This window comes from Rhea pennata, chromosome 1 (genome assembly GCF_028389875.1).
Source record: "Rhea pennata isolate bPtePen1 chromosome 1, bPtePen1.pri, whole genome shotgun sequence".
NCBI lineage: Eukaryota > Metazoa > Chordata > Aves > Rheiformes > Rheidae > Rhea > Rhea pennata.
This window is the reverse complement of record NC_084663.1, coordinates 98,920,734-98,941,381: the sequence shown is the minus strand read 5'-3', so window position 1 is coordinate 98,941,381 and position 20,648 is coordinate 98,920,734. Positions and strand designations below refer to the sequence as shown.

The 20,648-nt window shown below is 40.4% G+C and overlaps 1 protein-coding gene across 1 annotated transcript; it reads right to left on the bottom strand.

The window, feature by feature from the left end:
• Window positions 1–347: 347 nt before the first annotated feature.
• Window positions 348–20,458, bottom strand: PLCXD2 (phosphatidylinositol specific phospholipase C X domain containing 2). The gene is made up of 4 exons (XM_062573883.1): window positions 20,287–20,458; window positions 4,565–5,025; window positions 3,110–3,351; window positions 348–510 (listed from the first exon to the last, which is right to left on the bottom strand). The coding sequence occupies exons 1-4, from the start codon at window positions 20,456–20,458 to the stop codon at window positions 348–350; spliced, it is 1,038 nt and encodes a 345-aa protein (XP_062429867.1).
• Between the last annotated feature and the right edge of the window lie 190 nt (window positions 20,459–20,648).

Genomic DNA, 20,648 nt, shown 5'->3' with positions numbered 1-20,648 from the left:
CCACGGTGAGTCCAGTCACCGGGGAGACACGTACAGTAATTGGGTACATCTGCTTCAGAGGCCAGCCTCTTGTTGGCAGGCAGACAACACACTGTACTGCAGCAGATGTGTGCATAACTTAGTCAAACATGTAGCCACAAAAAGCCATGCAGCAGCACTCAGACAGTACTTTGTGTTCCAGTCAGACCTACACATCAGTGAAAGAAGAGACTTTCCGAGATATGATTTTTAACCACACTTCCTCTAGATTTTTTCTTTTTAAATAAACAGGTTACAGTAGTTTCACTTAATAAAAAGTTTAGGAGATTCTGAAGATCACCACTGAGGAAACAATAAGACCACAACAATCAGTGTTTAGTTGCAGATTCATCCTCTTCTAAAAGAAGATCATTTAATGCAATAACTGTAGCAGCAAAGTCAAGAAGCTCCACAAAGTCTGATGTAATTATATTAACACCCATAACGCCTGGTTTCTGTGTTTTTACCCAACTCAAGATCATAGGCAGGTTCCTAAAAAGAATGAAAGAAAAAAAAATTATATATTTTAAAAGACCTCGTCATCTGTAAGTTACATTCTGCTTATTTTAAATATTACATGATGTTTGTAGATTATGTTACTAATCTCACGTTCGTGATCATATGCTGACTGACCCCCATGAAATAAAACCAGCTTGATAGGAAGAGCACTTATCACGGTATGTTGGTCATTAGATGCTAACCATTTGGCACAGAAATATTCTTTGTCAATCAAAATTACCATTCATACAACACACAAGTCATGGTCTCTTCACTGAGCAGACAGTGCATCAGGATTTAACACTATGCTACAATTTCCTCCATCCCACTTTGTTTTTGCTCAAGTACATGTTGATGAAGAGCTTAATTACACACCAGCAGGACTTGCACAAGGACTCTCAGCATGGCCCAAGGGAAAGGCAGATCTGTCCCAAAACATTTCCCACACAGGCAGAAACATTTGCCTTAGGAAAGGGCAGTGCACTCTGCATTTGCACCAAACATCAATTTTTCTGCTTCTGTATTCACCCAAAACAGTAGGATTAGGAGCAAAAAAATCAAACCCACACTCTAACACTCTAGCTCTCAGCTCTGTCAAGGTTGAGCATCTCACCACACATTATTGTAACTGGAGAAAGGTGAGGTGTGTTGGGAGTTGTTTTAACACTACAGTGGGGAGAAGTTTAAGTTGTATGTCTCGGACAGAGTGCAAGTCAGGAGTCTGTACAAGCTTCTGTACTTTAATATGTAAACCCCAGGGATTTCAGCACAGAGACAAGAACAACTAAGTATATTGTATTTATGTACATTAGCACTATAATGTGCATACAACACAGATGACTGCATACAAGCAAATCAGTGAACAGACACCCTGCATCCCTCCCTCCCCCCTCAAAAAAAGTGAAAACAAAACAGAAATGGTAAACTCTACAGCTCTCAGATTTATGCATCAGCCAGGATGTGTAAACATTCATGCTTTAGCAAACACTGGCCTCTATTTTAATCTGTCATAGCTTGCTTTCAAACAAGTGGAAATGAAGGGGGCAGAAAAGGAGCTACGCAAAGCTTCCTTCATATCAGTGAGCTAAGTCTGGATCTATGCCAGGAATCACTGTTGAAACAAAAGAGCTTAGATATTCTATGAAGTTCTCTCTTTGCTGCCTTAAAAGAACAAATTCAGTATGATCTTTCTTCCTTTAATCATGTGACAATAGCACATTAAACATACAATACACAGATATTACACTCATGTTTTCTGTTAAATATATCTACCAACAATGTACATTTAGACTTGTGCAGCTTATTAACAGCAAATGTCAGTCTTGAGCACCATCTAGCGTATAAAGCTAAACATAGGTCTGAGCAAAGAGCAAGCTAAAAAGTATCTGAGTAAATGGTGGCAAATATCATTTGGATTTGATTATCCTTTGCTAGACTAATTTCTGTAAACAGGAAAAAGCCCAAGAACTCCATGGTTTATATTTCACCTAGAATTTCCATACTTCTGTCAACAACTTTTCTGGTTGTAGAACCACAATGCTCACTCTTTTTTAGAAGAGAGTTTTAAGAAACAATATATTGACTTTGACTTCAAAAAAAATACTGTAATTACTACTAAAGTGACCAATGATTCTCCCAAAGGAGCTATGAACTGGCTGCCAAAACAAGGATGCCTTTATCTTGATGCTCAGTGTTATGCTCAGTTACTCAGATGATCACAATGACAGTCAGAACAAGTTAAGGCAGTTGTGAGCATCTGGACAAGTGTTATGTAGAATCTGATATATTATTGTGTCACTAATGGCTTATCTTGACAAAATAGTCAATATGAAACAGCAGGCCAGGAGATCAGATCAAGAGAACTGTTACAGTTTTGGCAAATAGGTTACAAACTGATAATATCAAAATATTTAAAAAATAAACAAACCACACACAGACCTGATCTCAGTCACACTTATGCTGTTAACACTACTACAAAATGACTGGCATACTGCCCTACTCACAGCAAACTCCTATTCTAATGATATTAATAGGCAAGTTGTGCAACAGTCAGTAGTAGAAGAAAATGTTCATTTCATTTTTTGGCAAGATAACCTCAATACGCATGCACAGAAATGTACGGCCTCAGGTCACCTATCTTTGGCCATTACCAAAATTGCCAGGTCAGATATGTACAAAAAGAAACACAGAACTTAGTCCACAAAAAATTCAGCCTTGATTTCCTCTATGGTACAAGTTTTTCTTCCCTAAATTCAAATCCAGTCAATTTGGGAATAATTATTAGTCTTAAGCTACGGGTCTAGCCTATATTTCATGAAGTTACACTCAAAGAACTCCAGGTACTAGGAAACGCACTTATGTTTACATATATTCCCTGTTACTTTATCTGCAATTACCTCTAATAATTCATGATTGTTAAAATGACTGCAAATATCTGGCATCAGCAACAGTAACAAAATAAAATTGCATGCTTCTTAAAAATATGACTTGATCACCTTTAAAGTAAACATTTCCCTGTTTCTTGCTCACTCATTGCCTCTTCAACTCAAAAGGCATTAAGCTAAAAATCTGAAAGATCAAGACACATCCTTACCTATGAACAAGTGTATTCTTCAGACCACGGATTAGATGCCGTGCAATAGTTTTCACTCGAGGTGTGAGAATTGCTTGAGAAACATGAAAAGTTCCGTAACGACTTCGTTCCTCGAGAGTGGTCTCCAGGAACTGTAAGAGTTTGTGCACATTGGTTGTGTTAGCCCATGGTGCTGGCATTTTACTCCCTGGCCACAAGAAGGGATACTCCCGGTACAGTGGATGGTGGTAGAAAATGAGAACCTAACAACACAACCCAAAGAGAAGAAATGAGTTAAAAATTTACTTCATTGCTGTATTCTTAAAACACTAGTTTACACTAGTACATTACTGCTGGAGCTAGCATAGCAGTTAACAAAGGACCAAGCAAAAGAAGTTGCTTCTGAGTCACGACTATCGGTAAATTTGTTGCACTATTACCACAGAGAAGGAAATAATTTTAATCAGATATGAGGATAGGATTGTTGCAGGCTTCAAGGGTCATCAGCTAAAAACAATGAAGTTGCCAGAAGTACAGTGAAGTATCATTGAAAGCATTCAGCTTAAAAGCATTTCAAAGCATTGTCACAGAACATACCCATTTGTACTTGAAGGTAAGTGTTTTAGCTAGCTTGCCATTTTCTACATAACTCTTAAGAAGCTAAAGCATGTCAGGCAGACTGGCATACAGTGGTATCCCACTTGCATTTACTGAATGAAATGCCAAAGCCAGTCCTGCTGTCAGAAACTCTTCTCTAGGTCAGAAGTCAGTATTTTATGCCTTATAGTGTGGCTCCTTTTAAGAAAGCAGCACATAAAACTGCAACACTTCAAACACCCAAACTCAAAACTAACTTTTTACTGGACACCAGTAAAACTAAGGCAAAGCACTGACAGCAAACATTTAGAGTAGTTTCTCCTAACCTTTTTTATAATTTAAAAATTAAATGCAGTCACTGAGACTTGATCTCTCAGTTTGCATGCATGTATGCAAGCAATTACCACAGTCACAAAATGCATTTAATCCTGCCTCAGTAAGACTTGTATGGAAGCAAAGTAGCTAAGATATTCTACATCAACTCTTAATCATAATACAGCTTGTATGCTTCATATAAGCTAAAATGACAGAATTTAACACATTCTCACCAACACAAATCAGCACCATGTGGTCTTCCAGAAAGAAAATACTTTTTGGTAATAGGCACAGACCCCAGGTACAGTATAACTTAATTATTTAAGGAACATGCTTGGGAGAAGGACACAAGCCAGCCACACCATGGGTGAGGGGGTTACACAGCTGCAAATTCACAGGAAGAAACACGCAGACTACACACAGCAGTCTCAAGTGGGCTTGAAATTACTGGATGTGGAAGCCATCTGTGTTCACTGGCTAATGTCTAAGTAGCAATCACTCTCAGCCTTTCTACTCATATCTTAACCTTTGGGGTTTGAAGAACCCTACACATTCTTTCCCCACCTGGTGTTTCTTCTCCCACATGTACTGTAATGTCACATGCTCTACACATGCAATGGAACAAAGTTTGGATCCAAATGCTGAGCGGATCCTGTTGATCAAGTAGAAGTGATGACTGTCATCCATGGCATAGAAGTGATTGAAGTCCAAGAAGATGACTTCCTTGGGGTGCTGTTCAAGGAAAGTGTTAATCTCCATCAGCCCATCCCATACTTTGATGCCAAACAAGCCATGTATGAAGTAAATCTCCTGTCCTACTTCCCCAGGCTTGGAAGACACACGAAGATCAAAGTAGCGGATCCCACCTTCCAATTGCTCTTTGAAAGTCAGGTTTTGAGTCACTGACCATTTCTTCATAATCTTTTTAACCAAAGAAATTTTGGCCAAACGTTTGATGGCTGTGGCTTGGTCTGGTCCCACAGGAGATTTCTCATCAACCCAGTAGCTGAAAGAGTCATGCGACCCTAGAAACAAAAGAACAGTATTTAGTTTAAGAAAACCAATGAGCCCACCAGCCCCCACACGTTCCCTGTAAGGCAAAAAAGGTCTTAAGTTCTTGGCAGGGGCTCACAAGAGCTGTGCTCAACTCTTGGGTCTTTCAGGCTATCCTTTTACACTTTAATTTTCCTTAACTGTACAACAAGAACAATGCTTAAGGTCTTCAGAGTTTGAATTCTTTTCTGAAGATCAATATACTCAAAAAGTCAGAATTGCAAGGCAAATAATAGAAATAAAGGGAATCTTCCTCCCAAACTCCCTTCTGTTTGCAATCTGTTAAGCTACCTCCAAAGTTCTCCCAGACCCTAGTGGAACCCTGGTTTGAAATGTGACTCCAACTTTATTAAATAACCTTTTTTTTTGGGGGGGGGGGGTTGTTTTTTCTTCCCTCCTTCACTCTACCTGGTAAATCCAATCATGACCTAATACAACAGATCTTGGAACAGATATCTTTATTTATGCAACAGACAAGTTTGACTGAGGAATGAACATATGTGCACCATCAGTGTGCCTCACTTTAGCCACAAAGTGGTAAATAGTTAGTAGTTTCAACAGTGGTCATGGATTGGTTGAACTGAAAGGTGGCAGAATCAAGAATAGGTACTGTGCAGATAGAATCATAGAATCAGTAAGGTTGGAAGGGACCTCTGGAGATCATCTAGTCCAACCTCCCTGCTCAGCAGGGTCACCTAGAGCATGTTAGAAAGGCTTGCATCCAGGTGGGCTTTGAAAATCTCCAGAAAAGGAGACTCCACAACCTCTCTGGGCAACCTGTGCCAGTGCTCTGTCACTCTCACAGGGAAGAAATTCCCCCTCACATTCAGACGAAACCTCCTCTGCTTCAATTTCTGCCCATTGCCTCTTGTCCTGTCACATGGCACTACTGAAAAGAGTTTGTCCCCGTCCCCTTGACACCCTCCCTTCAGGTACTTATACACATTGATAAGATCCCCCCTCAGTCTTCTCTTCCCAAGGCTAAACAGGCCCAGCTCTCACAGCTGTTCCTCAGAGGGCAGATGCTCCAGCCCTCTGATCATCTTCGTAGCCCTGTGCTGGGCTCTCTCCAGTAGCTCTGTGTCTCTCTTGCACTGGGGAGCCCAGAACTGGACACAGTACTCAAGATGAGGCCTCCCCAGGGCTGAGGAGAGGGGCAGGATCACCTCCCTCGACCTGCTGGCAACACTCTTCCTGATGCACCTCAGGATACCATTGGCCTTCCTAGCCACATAGGCACATTGCTGGCTCATGGTCATCTTGTTATGAACCAGCACTCCCAGGTCCTTCTCTGCAGAGCTGCTCTCCAGAAGGTGAGCCCCCAGCTTGTACTGGTGCCTAGGGTTATTTTTCCCCAGGTACAGGACTCTGCACTTGCCCCTGTTGAACCCCGTGAGGTTCCTCTCCGCTCAGCTCTCCAGGTCCCTCTGAATGGCAGCACAGCCCTCAGGTGTGTCAGCCACTCCTCTCAGCTTGGCAGCATCAGCAAACTTGCTGAGGAGGCACTGTCCCTCATCCAGGTCACTGATGAAGAGGTTGAACAGGATGGGACCAAGTACTGAGCCCTGGGGGACACCACTAAACACAGGCCTCCAACCAGACTCCACGCCACCGATGACCAGCCTCTGAGCTCTGCCTTTCAGCCAGTTCTCAATGCACCTCACTGTCCACTCGTCTAACCCACGCTTCCTGAGCTTCTCTAGGAGGATGTTATGGGAGACAGTGTCCAAAGCCTTGCTGAAGTCAAGGTACACAATGGCCACTGCTCTCCCCTGACCTACCCAGACAGTCATTCCATCAGAGAAGACTATCAGATTGGTTAAGCAGCATTTCCCCTTTGTGAATCCATGCTGGCTACTCTTGATCACCTCCTTTTCCTCCAAATGCTTGGAGATGACATCCAGAAGGAGCTGTTCCAGCACCCTTCCAGGGATGGAGGTGAGGCTGACCAGCCTATAGTTGCCTATAGACTCATATAAAGCACACTTTAAACAATCTCTTGAACATGTCTTTCACCTGGCAAGGTCTTGTGGTGACCACAGATATGGTGAATATAAATCCACCAGAAAAGAAGACCATTAGTTGAAATTATCAGTCCTTGACAGAACACAAGTATGCCAGACAAAAAATTCCTGCGACAAATGTACCTTTGCAGAGAAACAGCATCTACAATACAGAATTCATGCTTACTAGAAACTCAAAATTCAATAGTGATTTAAAAAACAAAGCTGAAAAATAAAAAAAAACCCTCTAAAATAACAGCAAAGAAATATCTGTAGCTGAATCAAGTCAATGACAGCAAAGGGGAACACAACAGTGTATCTCCATACATACTGTAGCAACCTTAAAAAGGATGGGTAGAAGCTGATACACCACTGACTGAAGTTTGCCTGTGATTTCTAGCCATTTATATCAGGCACCAGTATTCTGGCTAAAAAGCTGCAACTGTCTCCAAGCACAACTCCTCCGTGAAGTCCTGACTTGGGGGGGGGAGGGGGGGGGCAATCACCAAACAAAAGTTGGTATGTCTGTAGCATATTTTACTTGAACTTTTTAGGTATGTTTGAGTGCTCACTTGAAGATTGGTGTGTTTCCTGTCATGCAAGCTCAGAACTGTAAATGAGATTATGATCTCAAATGGATTATTTTGTCAAGACTTTCTAATCCAGATAGAAGAACAGACTGTGCACAAACCAAACACCAGTTTACAACCTCAGATGCACTCTTTTCTGTGAATTTTGACCAACTAACTAGTAGTGAAAAGAAATTGAGCATTTAGTTATCCAGCCTTTACAAAAGAACACTAGAACTAGTTTAACTAAGGCTTCATCTATTAAGTCTTTACAAAAGTATGCCTCTTGCATTGTTTTTCATTAAGTCACATAGGAAAAGAGCAACAAGCAACAAAAAAAGGCTGCTTTTTAAAAGTGTCAGCTTAAGAAGCTACCTGTCACAGTAAACTACATCAAGAAGTAGTTTCAATTTTGGAATGAAACCTGCTTTTTTCCTCCAAATGTGTAATCCAGAACAGAAACCATACTGTTAAGAGATCAAACATCTAATGAAGATATTTCAAAAGAAAACATATAATTCCCTGCTTATCCTGCAAACAGCAGCTCATGCAGAATCGTGGTTTTTCATAAGGTTCCTTGTGCTGTAAGGGAGGCTTTCAAATACACGCAGCATGTGGAAAGTAGACTTCATCTGCAAGGAGCTTTTCTTATCTCTCTGAGTAAGTCACTTTGCACAAGGAAAAAAATTTCACAAAAAAATAAGTGAAAGGGAAAACATGTTTTCAATTCTATCCATCCTCAACATATTGCAGAATTTATGCTAGAAAAAGACCATACGGAAACATTTTTTGTTTTAACTAAGACTGTGCAGCAGCCTCTAGAGAAGTCTGTCTACAGCCATCACTAATATCACCATCCCCCCCTCAGCCAGCCTCACTGTCTGATAACTCACTCATGGAGGAATGGAATGACAACTTTATCTGCCATCAAATACATTTGTATCAACTCTTAAAAAGCTTTCCAAACAAATACAAGCCAAGCTGCTGCTTGGCTTGATAAGTCTGATCACATGCTTTACACCTGCAAAATCCTCTTCTCATTGCAGATTTGTACATAAAAGGCTCATTTAAGGATACAAAGAACAAATTTCTCCTTACACTATCACAGACCAAAGAAATTTGATTGATAGCTGAAGAAAACAATAAAATATAAATAATAAATAATAAAAGAAATAATAGAAAGAAATAATAAAAGAAGGTAATAAAAGAACAAGCTGCATGCATGCTACTTGTTCAACACATATTTTAAGAACCGGCCTTCTTAGCAAGGTAACTATTTGTGAGAGAGAACTATATGGGACATTCTTCTAATTAAAGATGATCCTTGAACTCCTGCATGGTTTTTAAAGCTCTGCATTAAATGGACAATGGCAAATGGACAACTTCTCACTCACAATTAAGTCAATAAGTATACCTAGCTATAACCAAGTAGAACATGAGCTGGAGCATTCAAAACAAGCTATCCTCTTCACAATTGGTAGGGAGCCATCTCCTAAAAAGCATCATCAATATTGAGGCTGGAAAGGCATGACAAGTTCAAATACATTCTCTAGTGGCCATTGACAAAAGGCCAACCACCAACCATAAGGAGTATCTAGGCCCAAATTAGAGCTGAAATATTTTTTACTCCAGTAAGAGGAAAAGCAAACTGCGCTAGAGAATTGTTGGGAAAGGAGGGATGAGCTAGGCAGGGATTCATAGCAGTGTTTTTATCTATCAGGCCCCTCTAAGATCGCTATGTTATGCTGCAAATTCAGCCACTGGCTTTTAATAATGCTTAGCTGTAGTGTTAAGCTACATGCTAAGCTCATCTCATCATGATGCCAAAATAATCCCTGCCCTTCCTTCTGTCCATCTCCCTCCACCCTCTCCAGTTCTACAGCAGACCTAGCCATTCTGTTGCCACAGCATGAGCCAGGCTGGTTTCTCACCTAGTATTATTTCATTCTAAAAGAGTGTAATCTAAACCAACCAAAGCCTGTACAATTTCAAAGGCAAAAGCAAGAGCCTACATCAGAAGAATTGAGCAGGCCAGACCCATTTTGTTAGAAGTTTAATGTTAAAAGCGGTTAACCGTATCCTCAATTAAGGGTTAATGTAAGGATGTGTGAAGACAGTCAGATACTGGAATGTTGCACAGCAACAGCAGAGGAGCTGCCAGTTGCTGAACATATCAAGAATTGCAAAAAAACACATACGCAGAAAAGGCTTTTGAGTATTTAAGAAATCCTTCATGATCCCTCAGCTGCCTCCCAAATTGCATACATCTCTTCAAATTATACTGATCTTTTTTCAAGAAAGTTGAAGCAGCTCAGGAAGTCACATCAGCAAAACATTTGGGATGATGGTCAGCATCCTAATTGTAAATTATACCCTGTACCAATTTAACAAATTCATTCCTTAAATCTTGTTGGTTGTGAATCACATAAACCTGGGTGTTTATAAGTTACATCTTAAATATTTACAGATAGGGGGTGGGGGAAAGCATACAAGAGTCAAGAAACTTGCCTACTATTGTCCTTTTGATGAAAGGGACGCTAGAGCTCCATTCTAAAGTTACCTCAAGGGCATGTTCTTGCATCCGCAGCACACTAGACAGTGACTCTTCTTGAGTCACTGTAATAATGCCAGTGGATTAACATTCAGACTACAATCGTTATGTAAGTGTCTCAGTGAGGCAACATCAATCTGCTGCTCAGATCTCCCCAGTACCAAGCTATATGCACAGGACAAAACAAAGGGGCAATGATTTCCAACTGCTTCCAACAGGCCAGAGATGCATAGCTCAGAGAAGCAAGCTTATGACTATCTAATACATGAGATTTAACCAGGAAAGAGTCCACACGTGTCTGCACTTTCAAAGGAAAAAAATTAGGAGGCTGCAAATCAGTCAGAAGCCCTTATAACAGGGTAATAGACTATGGTTGATCTACTTTGGTTTCATTTCTTTCATCTGACAAAGACGAGAAGCTTCCAGGAAAGTAGTAACAACCCAGTGAATGCCCAGATAGTTAGTTTCAAATACTATGACATGCTCAGAATGGTATTAAGCAGACATCCTTCAGACACCAGTTTGTTAAAACAATGAATAGTCTCTTAATATCATCCCAGCAAGTGCAACTGTAGATTCATTTTTACTCACATCTTCAATCTCCTTTTTCCTCCCTACACTAATTTCTCAAATTAATTGCACATTCAATAGATTGCTTTTCACTGCCACTTGTATGTTAAATATTGTACTCTCGTATTCAGAATGACTTTTTTGTTGAAGTCTCTGCTAATTTCTTTGCTAAGAAAGCAGCCTTTTATCACCACATCTGTTTTAAAGCCCAACTTCCCAATATGTCTAATTTGCCATGCTATTTCTTCACAGGTAGTCAAATTAACCCATAGTGTAACTCAAACAAATGACACTAGTCAACAGAATGTTAAGCCTTGAACTTCAATAATTGCTAACTACATTGCTTTGTATTATCTTCTCTTCTGTTTCTCCATTACCAATTTTTCCATAGAGTCACAGTGTAGGGACATGAATCAGCATCATCTCATCAACCCAGCTGTCCTTTTACAAGCTTACACACAAAATGCTGAGATCTTCCTGCATGGACATAACACTTTTGCACTACCAATTATTTGAAAGCAAAGTAATCCTCTCCCTCCTCAAGTCTTTGGGCACAAGCATGTTCCCAGCTGCAACAATGCCAAACTTCTTAGAGTAAGCTTTGCTCTCTATACAAAGTATATTCCACACATACTAAAGAACACCACACATCACAGACTTAAAAGAATAAACATTAGATAGTCAAGATACCTAGAAGCACACTGATCAAATTCCAAGAACATGGGATCCAAACACTGGCAAGTTAAGGCTATCCCCTCAGATGTTATTCAAAACTAAATGTCCAGTCTGTGCCAGAACTGAGGGAAAATGAGATAGACAGAAGTGTCTCACAAAGCCCAGAAGTCCTCAGGATTCAGGTCATTAACAATCCAGATTTTCATCAGAAGATTAACGTCTTAAAAGCCCTTAACTAATGAAAAGCAAATTCAGTGATTTGTTTTGACTTGCCCAGCAAAAGGAGAAGTAGGAGCAGAAAACATTAACAATATTAACGATAACGTAGAACTACCCAAATGAATATATTTATATTTGAATAGAATCCTAAAAGAATTCTAAGTTATTTTTAAATGCAGTCTCAGGGAGGGCAAAGCCTAGTACAGACTAAATCCTCTTAAGAAAGCATCCTTCCTGTATCAGAGGACTAGACTGATTTCCCTCAGGGTGGGAGGTACAGTGAGGGGAAGTAAATCGAAGAGGTGAGAAGAGAAAGGGAGAAAGGGACTGCCAAAAACTGCTTCACACATAATATCATACATTAGTTTGCTTTTCTTTAAAGCCAGGACAAACCTGTTCAACAGCAGTTGGACTTCTCTCTGCTCAGTCTATTCAGTTTTGCAATAGTTTCCCATTTACCATCAGTATCTTCAACTGTTTGCTTTGGGAAAGCAGGTAAAGAAATACTTTCATTTGCCTTTCAGAGCCTGGGAGAATCTACCTGATATGAGAAGAAACAACTTCTCCCGTTAATCAGCTCCATTAACTGGAACACAAAAAGGAAAAACATCTTACCTGGCAAGAGGTAGTTGAGGTAGATATCAGCTGTTCAGAAGTTTCAGGGGAAGAGGAGGAGGGGAGGGGAGGAAAAAAAAAAAAAAGAAGGAGAAAAGAACCACTCCACACACACACAGGTTTTCAAATCCTTGTATCTGAGCATCTGATAAACAACATAGACATCAGCTCCCTTTTATCACACAAGGGCTGTGTCCTGGCCTCTACCAAGAATGAAGACATTTTCCATTGATGATGCTAAGATAAACATTCTTCCACTACGCTGACCAAAAATACTCACTGATAAACCTTAAATTTTTTTAAGATTACTGAGCAACATTACAGATTGGCCTACCTAGATACTTCTGGCTTGTCCTGGAAGTATTTCTAGAAGACTAGATAATACCAAATTTTCTACACTCGGTTGAAAATTTCAAGTGAAACACTTTCTCACAATGAGCACTCAAGTCAAAGGGAAAACAGCAAAAAATGATTATGACAAAAATGAAACTTCTTCATTCAGTAATATTGGATTCCAAAAAATCTGTTTACAACCCACCACACCCGGTATCTTTTTAGCAAATGAAGCTTACAAAAGAGATTGTATTTACTGATCATGGGGAAGTGATTTAATGAATTAGGTTATTTCCCTTATCACTAAGGACTAAGACCCCTGTCTTCTCTCTTTTGTGACCACTCAGAAGTGTGAGAGTCAAGGGCTCTCAATCCCCCTGAAGACGACTCTGGAAATATTTCTCATTTTCATTACAGCATATTTTTACAGCCTTTTCTAGAGCAGTACACAACCTGAAACTTTCACACAATACTGAAAGACAGCAAATATTTATGTTGACATTGCAATTATTTTTCTCCATTCCAAGCAAAGCTTTAACATGTTCTGCACTGCCTGGTGGATCAGAGAAATTGCTCTCTAGGGCAAAAATCTTAAAGAAAAAAAGTTTTCTCAATGAAAATAAAGATCATCATCTGTCTGAAGAAAATTGTGCTTTATAAGAACAATTTTCTTTCAGCTAAATAAACACTGATGGTCTTTCAACCAGAAATCCTAAGATCTGAGGCTTGCTTTTTGAGGAAACTTCCACACAGATTCAGCATAGGTATTTCAGTACCCACCACTCTAGTTCTTAATACAGGGATGTACAAAGGCCTGTTATTTAGGAACAGTGAAGTAACTTCATTGGATATGCTCGTCAGTGTCGCAGTCCAGACAGTCCAAAAGCCCCTCTCTAAGAAAAATTGGTATTAGCTGCTATGACAAAGTAGAAGACCAAGATAGCTCAAACCTGAAAACTCTGCATTTACAAATCATACCTAACACTGGATTTTCACCCTACTTATGCAGATGTTTTCTTCTAATCATTATTTCCTCATTGGTTGATAGATGCCAACTTAACTGGGAAAGAAAATAAAGCCTGGTGTATCACATCATTAACCTTACATTCCCTCTCTGAGCTTTAACCCAACAGATGGCCTGCTTAGCTGATTCAATGATCCCTTTAATTAGGGCTCTAAAGGAGTACTGTTAGCAAGGAGTCCCAAGCTCACCACTGCCTCTCCCCTCAGGAGGCACCTTCATACAGCACTCCAGTCCACAAAGACAAGAAACCTGTGGCAACAGTAAGTTCAGCTGCTTGCCTCAGTCATGCAGGCAAAGAGAAAACTCACATCTCCTGAGATCCTAGTGGCCAGTTCTTAACTGAACAGGGCTTCTTCCTCTTTTAAGAATGATTTTGATTTAGCTTGGCCAAAGAGAAGGTAAGCTGCCCATACGACTCCTGCTAAATAACTGTATTGGCAGGAAAACAAAGTTGGCCTCAGCCTGTGGCTGAGAAGACGCTCAGCAGCTGTTCAGGGCTGCACCAACCCTAGGCATTCCCTGCATGTCTGAGACACCAACACAGCCAGCACCTGGCACCTCCCAAGGCTGGGCAGTCATACTTCTGCTCAACATATTTGCCTAGAGCAGCTTTTCACCACAGGAAATGAACCAAGCTGGGCCATACTAGACACACCCCCTCCATGCATCGCATTGCTCATTTTGACTTAACTAAAGGCTTGCCTGGTAAGGCACTTGTCATTAATACAGCCTGCTAGTCGTATTTACAAAGCTGTGTTTTCCAGAGCTAACCATTTTGTAGGACTCCTATCACCCACTACGTTTCCGCCTCAGATTTTTGTGGCAGTCTTTCCAGCAGGGAAGAGCAGCATGTTGTAGTACTGAAAGTTTTGGTCACAGTCACACTTACACTCTCAGGAATTAAGTTACTTATGTTTCAAAAAAGATGCATGGGGGGGGGGGAAGAAGTAGCAGAAGTGCACAGCTTGAGCAGTGCTGAAGTCTAGAGGACTGCCATTTACTACTTTAGAAGGCCACAGACACCTACCTTCAGACATCAGTGAAAAAACAGTAAAATTAAAGACACTAACAACTATTTTAACTCTCCAAGTTCTGATAATCTTTCAGTCATATGTGAGAATATTGTTTTCTTTATTAAAAAAACACTTTTGGAAATACAAATCTGCACTTAAGATCAACTCTAGCTACCCTTATCCCAACATCCTATTGGCAATTCTTTGCAAATCACCAAGTCTGATACAGACAGGAACTGAACACCATCATTAATTGTTCTGCATTGCTTAGAAATGAGATCCTGCTTATCCTTTTGCACACATTCACAGGAAGAGCTAATATACTAGCTGGGATTGCTAGAAGATGATAAAAAGGCTCTGTACACTGTCAGAAGCAATTACTAAATGGGAGGAGTAGGATAACCTAGAGAAAGACTGCCTAAGCACTCCACACAAGCAGAACACCCTGCCTAGCATTACATACAGCTCCATAACGTGACAGTATCTGTGAATAACTGACTTCTGGTGGAAGAAACCTTTTAGTGTTTCCAACCAACCTTAAATATATCAAATTTTATGTACAATAAAAATATGGATATTTTGAGATTAAAAAAGTCTTACAGCTTAAGACAAATGTTGGTGTGAAGTGACTACTGTTAATATCACATTTCAACATGCTACAGTGAAACATTTTTTCCAAATTCTCTCCAGATTAAGCTCATTCTTTCCCACAAAGAAAATACAAATTAAAATTAGTAATTCAAATCCTTACCTAAGGGATTATAATCTCCACTATAAAATAAGGTAAAAGGAGTCAGCCCTGGGGTGGGGGGACCCTCTCCCCACTAAAAAAAAAAAAAAAGCCCTCACAGCTGAGCCTCCTGAACCAATCACAGTAGAGAACTTATCCAGAGATCAAATTTGATGAAAAATTTTGTGTATGCCTACCTATTATCAGCACTACTGACAATTCAAAGTTAGACTATTCCAGACAAGATTAAGCAAATGCTGCACATTATTACCATGACCTATAGGAAAAGAGCATTGCCTACTCTTCCGCTCATTACATTCATCCAACACCATTGTGCTGTGAATTATCACTCTGCAAGTACAACCAAGAAGCAGGTTAACTTCTCTGGAAAGTTTTTCAAAAAAATGATTCACTTAGTTAGAAAGTAGACTAGGGACAGCATTACAGCTTCTTCTACTGTTCCATTTCTCAAGAGGAAAAAAAAGTAAGAAAACTAACAGATGCAAAATAAAAGATAATCAAAGAAAATAAGCAGAGTTGTACATTATTTCATAAGATTGTCTAAAATATATAGCACAAAATGAAACAAGTACTACATAATATCCTGTCAAGGGTCATATTCATACCAGAAATGTTTTCAGGAGTTCATTTTTTAAACCCACATTCAAATTGAATTAGTCTGGAGTATAATTAAGAAAAAAAAACCCAGTTTCATATGTCACAACTTGTTGAAGAAGGTTAATTTTGCTGAATATATTGTCTACACAGAAATTGATGACATTTAGCCATTTGACATTTGCTGATTTTTGTGACAAGATTTCTTCTCTAATCATGTTGCACAGGAAACCTCACCCTTTCCTTGGATGGCATTATGTTGATTTAGAGTTTAGCCCAGAGATTTTCCAACAGAAATGACAAAGAAGGTGAAACTCAAACTGATAAAAAACAAGCCTTGGAGGAGGTCTCCAAATAAATTCTCAGAAGACTGCATCTGTTCTGAACAAAGACAAATTAGCATATAAACACCATACCGGTCTATCTAATGGAATACTTGTCTTAAACACCATTTTTTACCAGCTAGTTCCAAGAATTGAACAACCAACCAATTACTTTCTCTGTCTTCAAGTAGCACGTTCCACAAAACATTCAATAGCTCAGGAACAGCAGGATAGTTTAGGTTAGAAAGGACTTGTAGAGGTCACGGCTACTTTTTTTTTTTAAAGCCATGAAAAAAGCAGCTCCAAAAGCAGAACTGTTTGCAATAGATAAAGAAGCAGAGTTCAGTACAGATATTGTTAATTTCATACACAAAAGTTATGTTGGCAAAGAAATAGCTTGTGTTTAAAGTCTTTTTTTGTCCCATTTCATTTCTTCTTTTTTTCTGGAAACTCTTATTTCCTAGAGACTTATTTTCAAATGTGCTATTTGTCAGAAGTGCAACAAAACAAAACAGAAAATTTTAGGGTTTTAAGTGTTAACCTTAAACAAAATTTAAAAAAGTTTTAGGCTTTGCAGAGCTCTGGCACCTTCATCAGTCTCAGATCTCTTCCTACTTACCAAAGAGACCTTCTTTGGGGGGGACGGATAAAACAACAAAAGCAAAAAAGCACAATGACAACAGCCAGCTGAGCCCATTTCCACAGTGGTGAGTGAGAAGGAATGCATCCAGAGACAGACAAGGAAAAAAAAAAATACACACACAGGTCACACCACACACATACAGCGCAGAGAGCAAAGTGCTTCTCATTTGAGCTGCAGCCTGCCTTTCACATCCTTTAGAGGATACTATAGGCCTTTATTGCTCTTCAGGGTCTCTAAACAGGTGCCTCAGCTGCAACCTGTTCAGACCATCCTCTCCTTCCCTTGCACACTGTTGGTAATGCCTCTTTAGTCTCCTGTAAAGCTTGCGTTGTCAAACACCACACTAAAAACCCACTCATTCAAAAGAATCATCAGACTAAAAAAATAAAGAAACCCCCCCCAAACTATCTATCCATTACACCTTTCCTTCTGCCTTACTTGCCCTATTCACAGACTAGGGAATCTTCATGGAGGGAATGAATGGGAAAACAACATTAGTTTTCCACAAACAAATCCACACTGCCTGTGTTTTCAAAGAACCACTTAAAAAAAAAAGCAGTGTGGCATTACTACAATGATAATTAGTTTTCTTCATTCCTCTGCTATAAACACCATGTTGCCAGTATTTTAAATGAACAGTAACACATTTAACAGTCACCACCACAACCTTCTGCAGTCAGAAGTTTTAGAGCCCTTAAGCTGCTACAAAACAAAACTGACTTGCTACTGTTCACTAAAACAGAATGAAAATGACAATTTCTACAAAAAAAAAAAGTTTCAAAATTTGCAGTCAGCCTAAAATTTACATTAGCACTGCACTTCCATTCCATCCCCTCCCTGCTCAAATGAGAACAGTTACAGAATTTGCATTTGCTAGACTCTTGAAGGAAAAAAAACAAATAAAAGAACATGTTTCATTTGATTAAAACAATACATTCTGAACTTTTTTTCAGAAGACACAGAACTGATTGTTGTAGTATCTCACAGGAGCTGCATATGTTCCTATTCTAGCTCCTTCAAATACTATTTGTTTATCTCTATTAGAGAAAAGCAGAAAGTATTTACAGGGAAGCATCTCAGCACATCCTTTACACAACATAAAGGAAGAGTTCTGACAAATTTTAAGACATTACTGTGGAAATTCAGCCTCTACCACAAAAGACTAGAGTAAAATATCTGGCATCACAATGAATGGCCCATAGTTACCACCATTAAAAACTTCACTATTGACATCTGCAAGCAGTATTATACTCCTTTTGTCACTTACAGATTGAAATTCAGTACTATTCCTAAATAACTTTAGGGTTATCATTTGTTTTCCTCTTTACTTTCCAGATAAATGAACTGAGGAATGGTGATAGCATTTACTTTTGTCATTTGTTGGATGAAATTGCAAGTTCTCAGCAGGAGCTAGGAGTTACTTTAAGCTCAGCTGGTAAAGCCACAGGATTTTATAAATAATTACAGTATTTTAGTATCTTCAGTGTAACTTCATACATTGGGATATTTCATAAATGTGCTGTATTTCCTTCATCTCTACCAAGTTATACATAGGTTCTACTACAAAGGACACTTTTGTTTTGTAAGTTATATAGCCTGAATCATCTCTTCCACTGGTCATCTGAGCCACTCACTGTTCAGTTTAACATAAAACATATTTTCTCTCTGTCTGTATTCAGCCTTAATTGACAACCTTAGAAATATCTTCTAGAATTCAACAGAGAACTAGTAAAGAATTTCAGTTTGTACAAAGCACAATGCTTCCTTTGAAAATTTAACACCTGCTAGAACACCTATAATTCTGTAATTCACCTATATACCTCTGGATTTGTTCAATACTTGGATTTCATTTAATGCATTATGCATTTATTGTTGTGGCTGCTCTCTAGAATTGTGGTTTTGGGGGGGTTGTTTGCTTTGTTTTTAATCATTAAAATATCTCTCAGTCGGACCAATGAAAAGGGTTAAGAGATTCACAGCTGTTCTTACAGAAGAACAACTCCTTCCTCCTGCAAAGGAGTTCATATTACTCCTTACTTACAAATAACTGCCTGGACACCAAACTTGACGTGTGCTTGCTAGTTTTACCTTCCACAGTTTTGCCTGAATGGTTATTCAGCTTAAAAGAGAAAAAGAAAAGAAAACAACCCACACTTCCCAGACAGTAAACTGCTCCTAATCCTAGTTTAGGGACTAGCTATAGAAAGGGCTACTTTGGGATATCCCCAGCATTTACACATTCATTCCAGAGTAAGACCATCCTGTTTTACTCTGAGACTAGATTACAGAGAAACAAGGCTCTCACTCCTAAAGACAGATTTTTCCATATTAATTACAGTTCAAGTAAACATCCAAGCTCTGAACCCTAAGCATAAGCAAACACCTCAGTAGGTCCTGAAGTAAGAACAGTGACAGTACATAACACAACGCCAAAATGATTTGATCCAAGTATCTGCACAAACTTTACTAAATCATTTTGCGAGCCACATGCATTTCTTTAGCACATCTCCTACTCCCTCCCCTCAACATTGGTCCATACATCACAGAAAATGGTGTGTTTCTGTGCAGCAGTGTTCTGCTTACGTGTTAAGCACCAACTATGAGGAAAAGGAAAAAAGAAAGCAAGTTTTGTTAAAGAACTACAGAGAGATTTAAAACACATACAAATCACACTGTGAGCAGGAAACTACTGCCACGAACCACAGTGATATTAACACACACTGATTACATGGGACCAAATAGTCACTTTTTAATCGTATCAGAAGTAAGCTTTAAGTTCCACATAAATATAGCTGATGTTTAATTTAATTATTTGGAAAATTCAACAGCAAAAGGCAAAGCTTTCTCAGAACAGGCAGTTTAAAAGAAGTGAGAGCAGACTTAGACTTTCAAACAGACTTAAAGCAGCACAAATGAAACTGTGACAAACGCAACACACCCGCTTGCACTCTGTATCAGAAAGCTATTTAAGTTCCCCCTTCCACCCAACTCCGCCCAGCTGAAAGCAGTATCTGAAGGAGAAGAAGAAACCCCAAGCGCCCAGGCGTCCCGCCCAGCCCGGCCCGGCCCAGCCCTCCCGCCACAGCCCCAAGCCAGAGACCTTACGATCCAGCTCCAGCAACACTTGCTCGTAACGCAAAGAATTAAACACAGAAAAAAAATTAAATGAAGGGAGAGAGAGAGAGAGAAAACTGAAATCAATCCCCCGTTTCCCGTTGCCGGGGAGGGGGGGGGGGGGAAGAGAGGAGCAATACGGCGGGCGACTCCTGCGCGGAGCGCGAGCCGGCCCCTCCCTTCCCGCCGCCAACGGCCGCGGCCAACGGCCCGCTCGGGCCGGCGGAGACCCCCACCTGGGATGGCGAGATTGGAGAGCGGGTAGGAGCGCAGCGCCGCCGGCAGCGACCCCATCCAGTCCGCGCTGCTCTCCGCCATGACGCCGGCAGGCTGCCGCCGCCGCCGCCGTCGCCGTCCCCTGGCGGCCGGCCCTGGCCCCGCGCCCGGCGGGCTCCTGTTCGTGTTCATGCTCAACCCCGGCCGGGCCCGTAGCTGCGGCGGCGCGGCGCGCCACCGCCACCGCCGCCCGCCCCGGGCCGCACCTGTGAGCGGCGGCCACCCACGGCCCGTGGCCGCCCTCAGCGCCCCCTTATGTAACAGGTGCGGCGCCGGGCGGCCTCGCCCCACCGCTCCCTCCCTGCGGCCCCGCCGCCTATTG

Excerpts from the sequence above, each read along its gene's own strand:
- PLCXD2 (XM_062573883.1), bottom strand. The coding sequence starts at position 20,458 with ATGAACACGAACAGGAGCCCGCCGGGCGCGGGGCCAGGGCCGGCCGCC. Across the intron at positions 3,352-4,564 it reads TGTGGGAGAAGAAACACCAG|GTTCTCATTTTCTACCACCA; the intron begins GTGGGGAAAGAA and ends TTGTGTTGTTAG. Across the intron at positions 511-3,109 it reads AAGAATACACTTGTTCATAG|GAACCTGCCTATGATCTTGA; the intron begins GTAAGGATGTGT and ends CATTCTTTTTAG.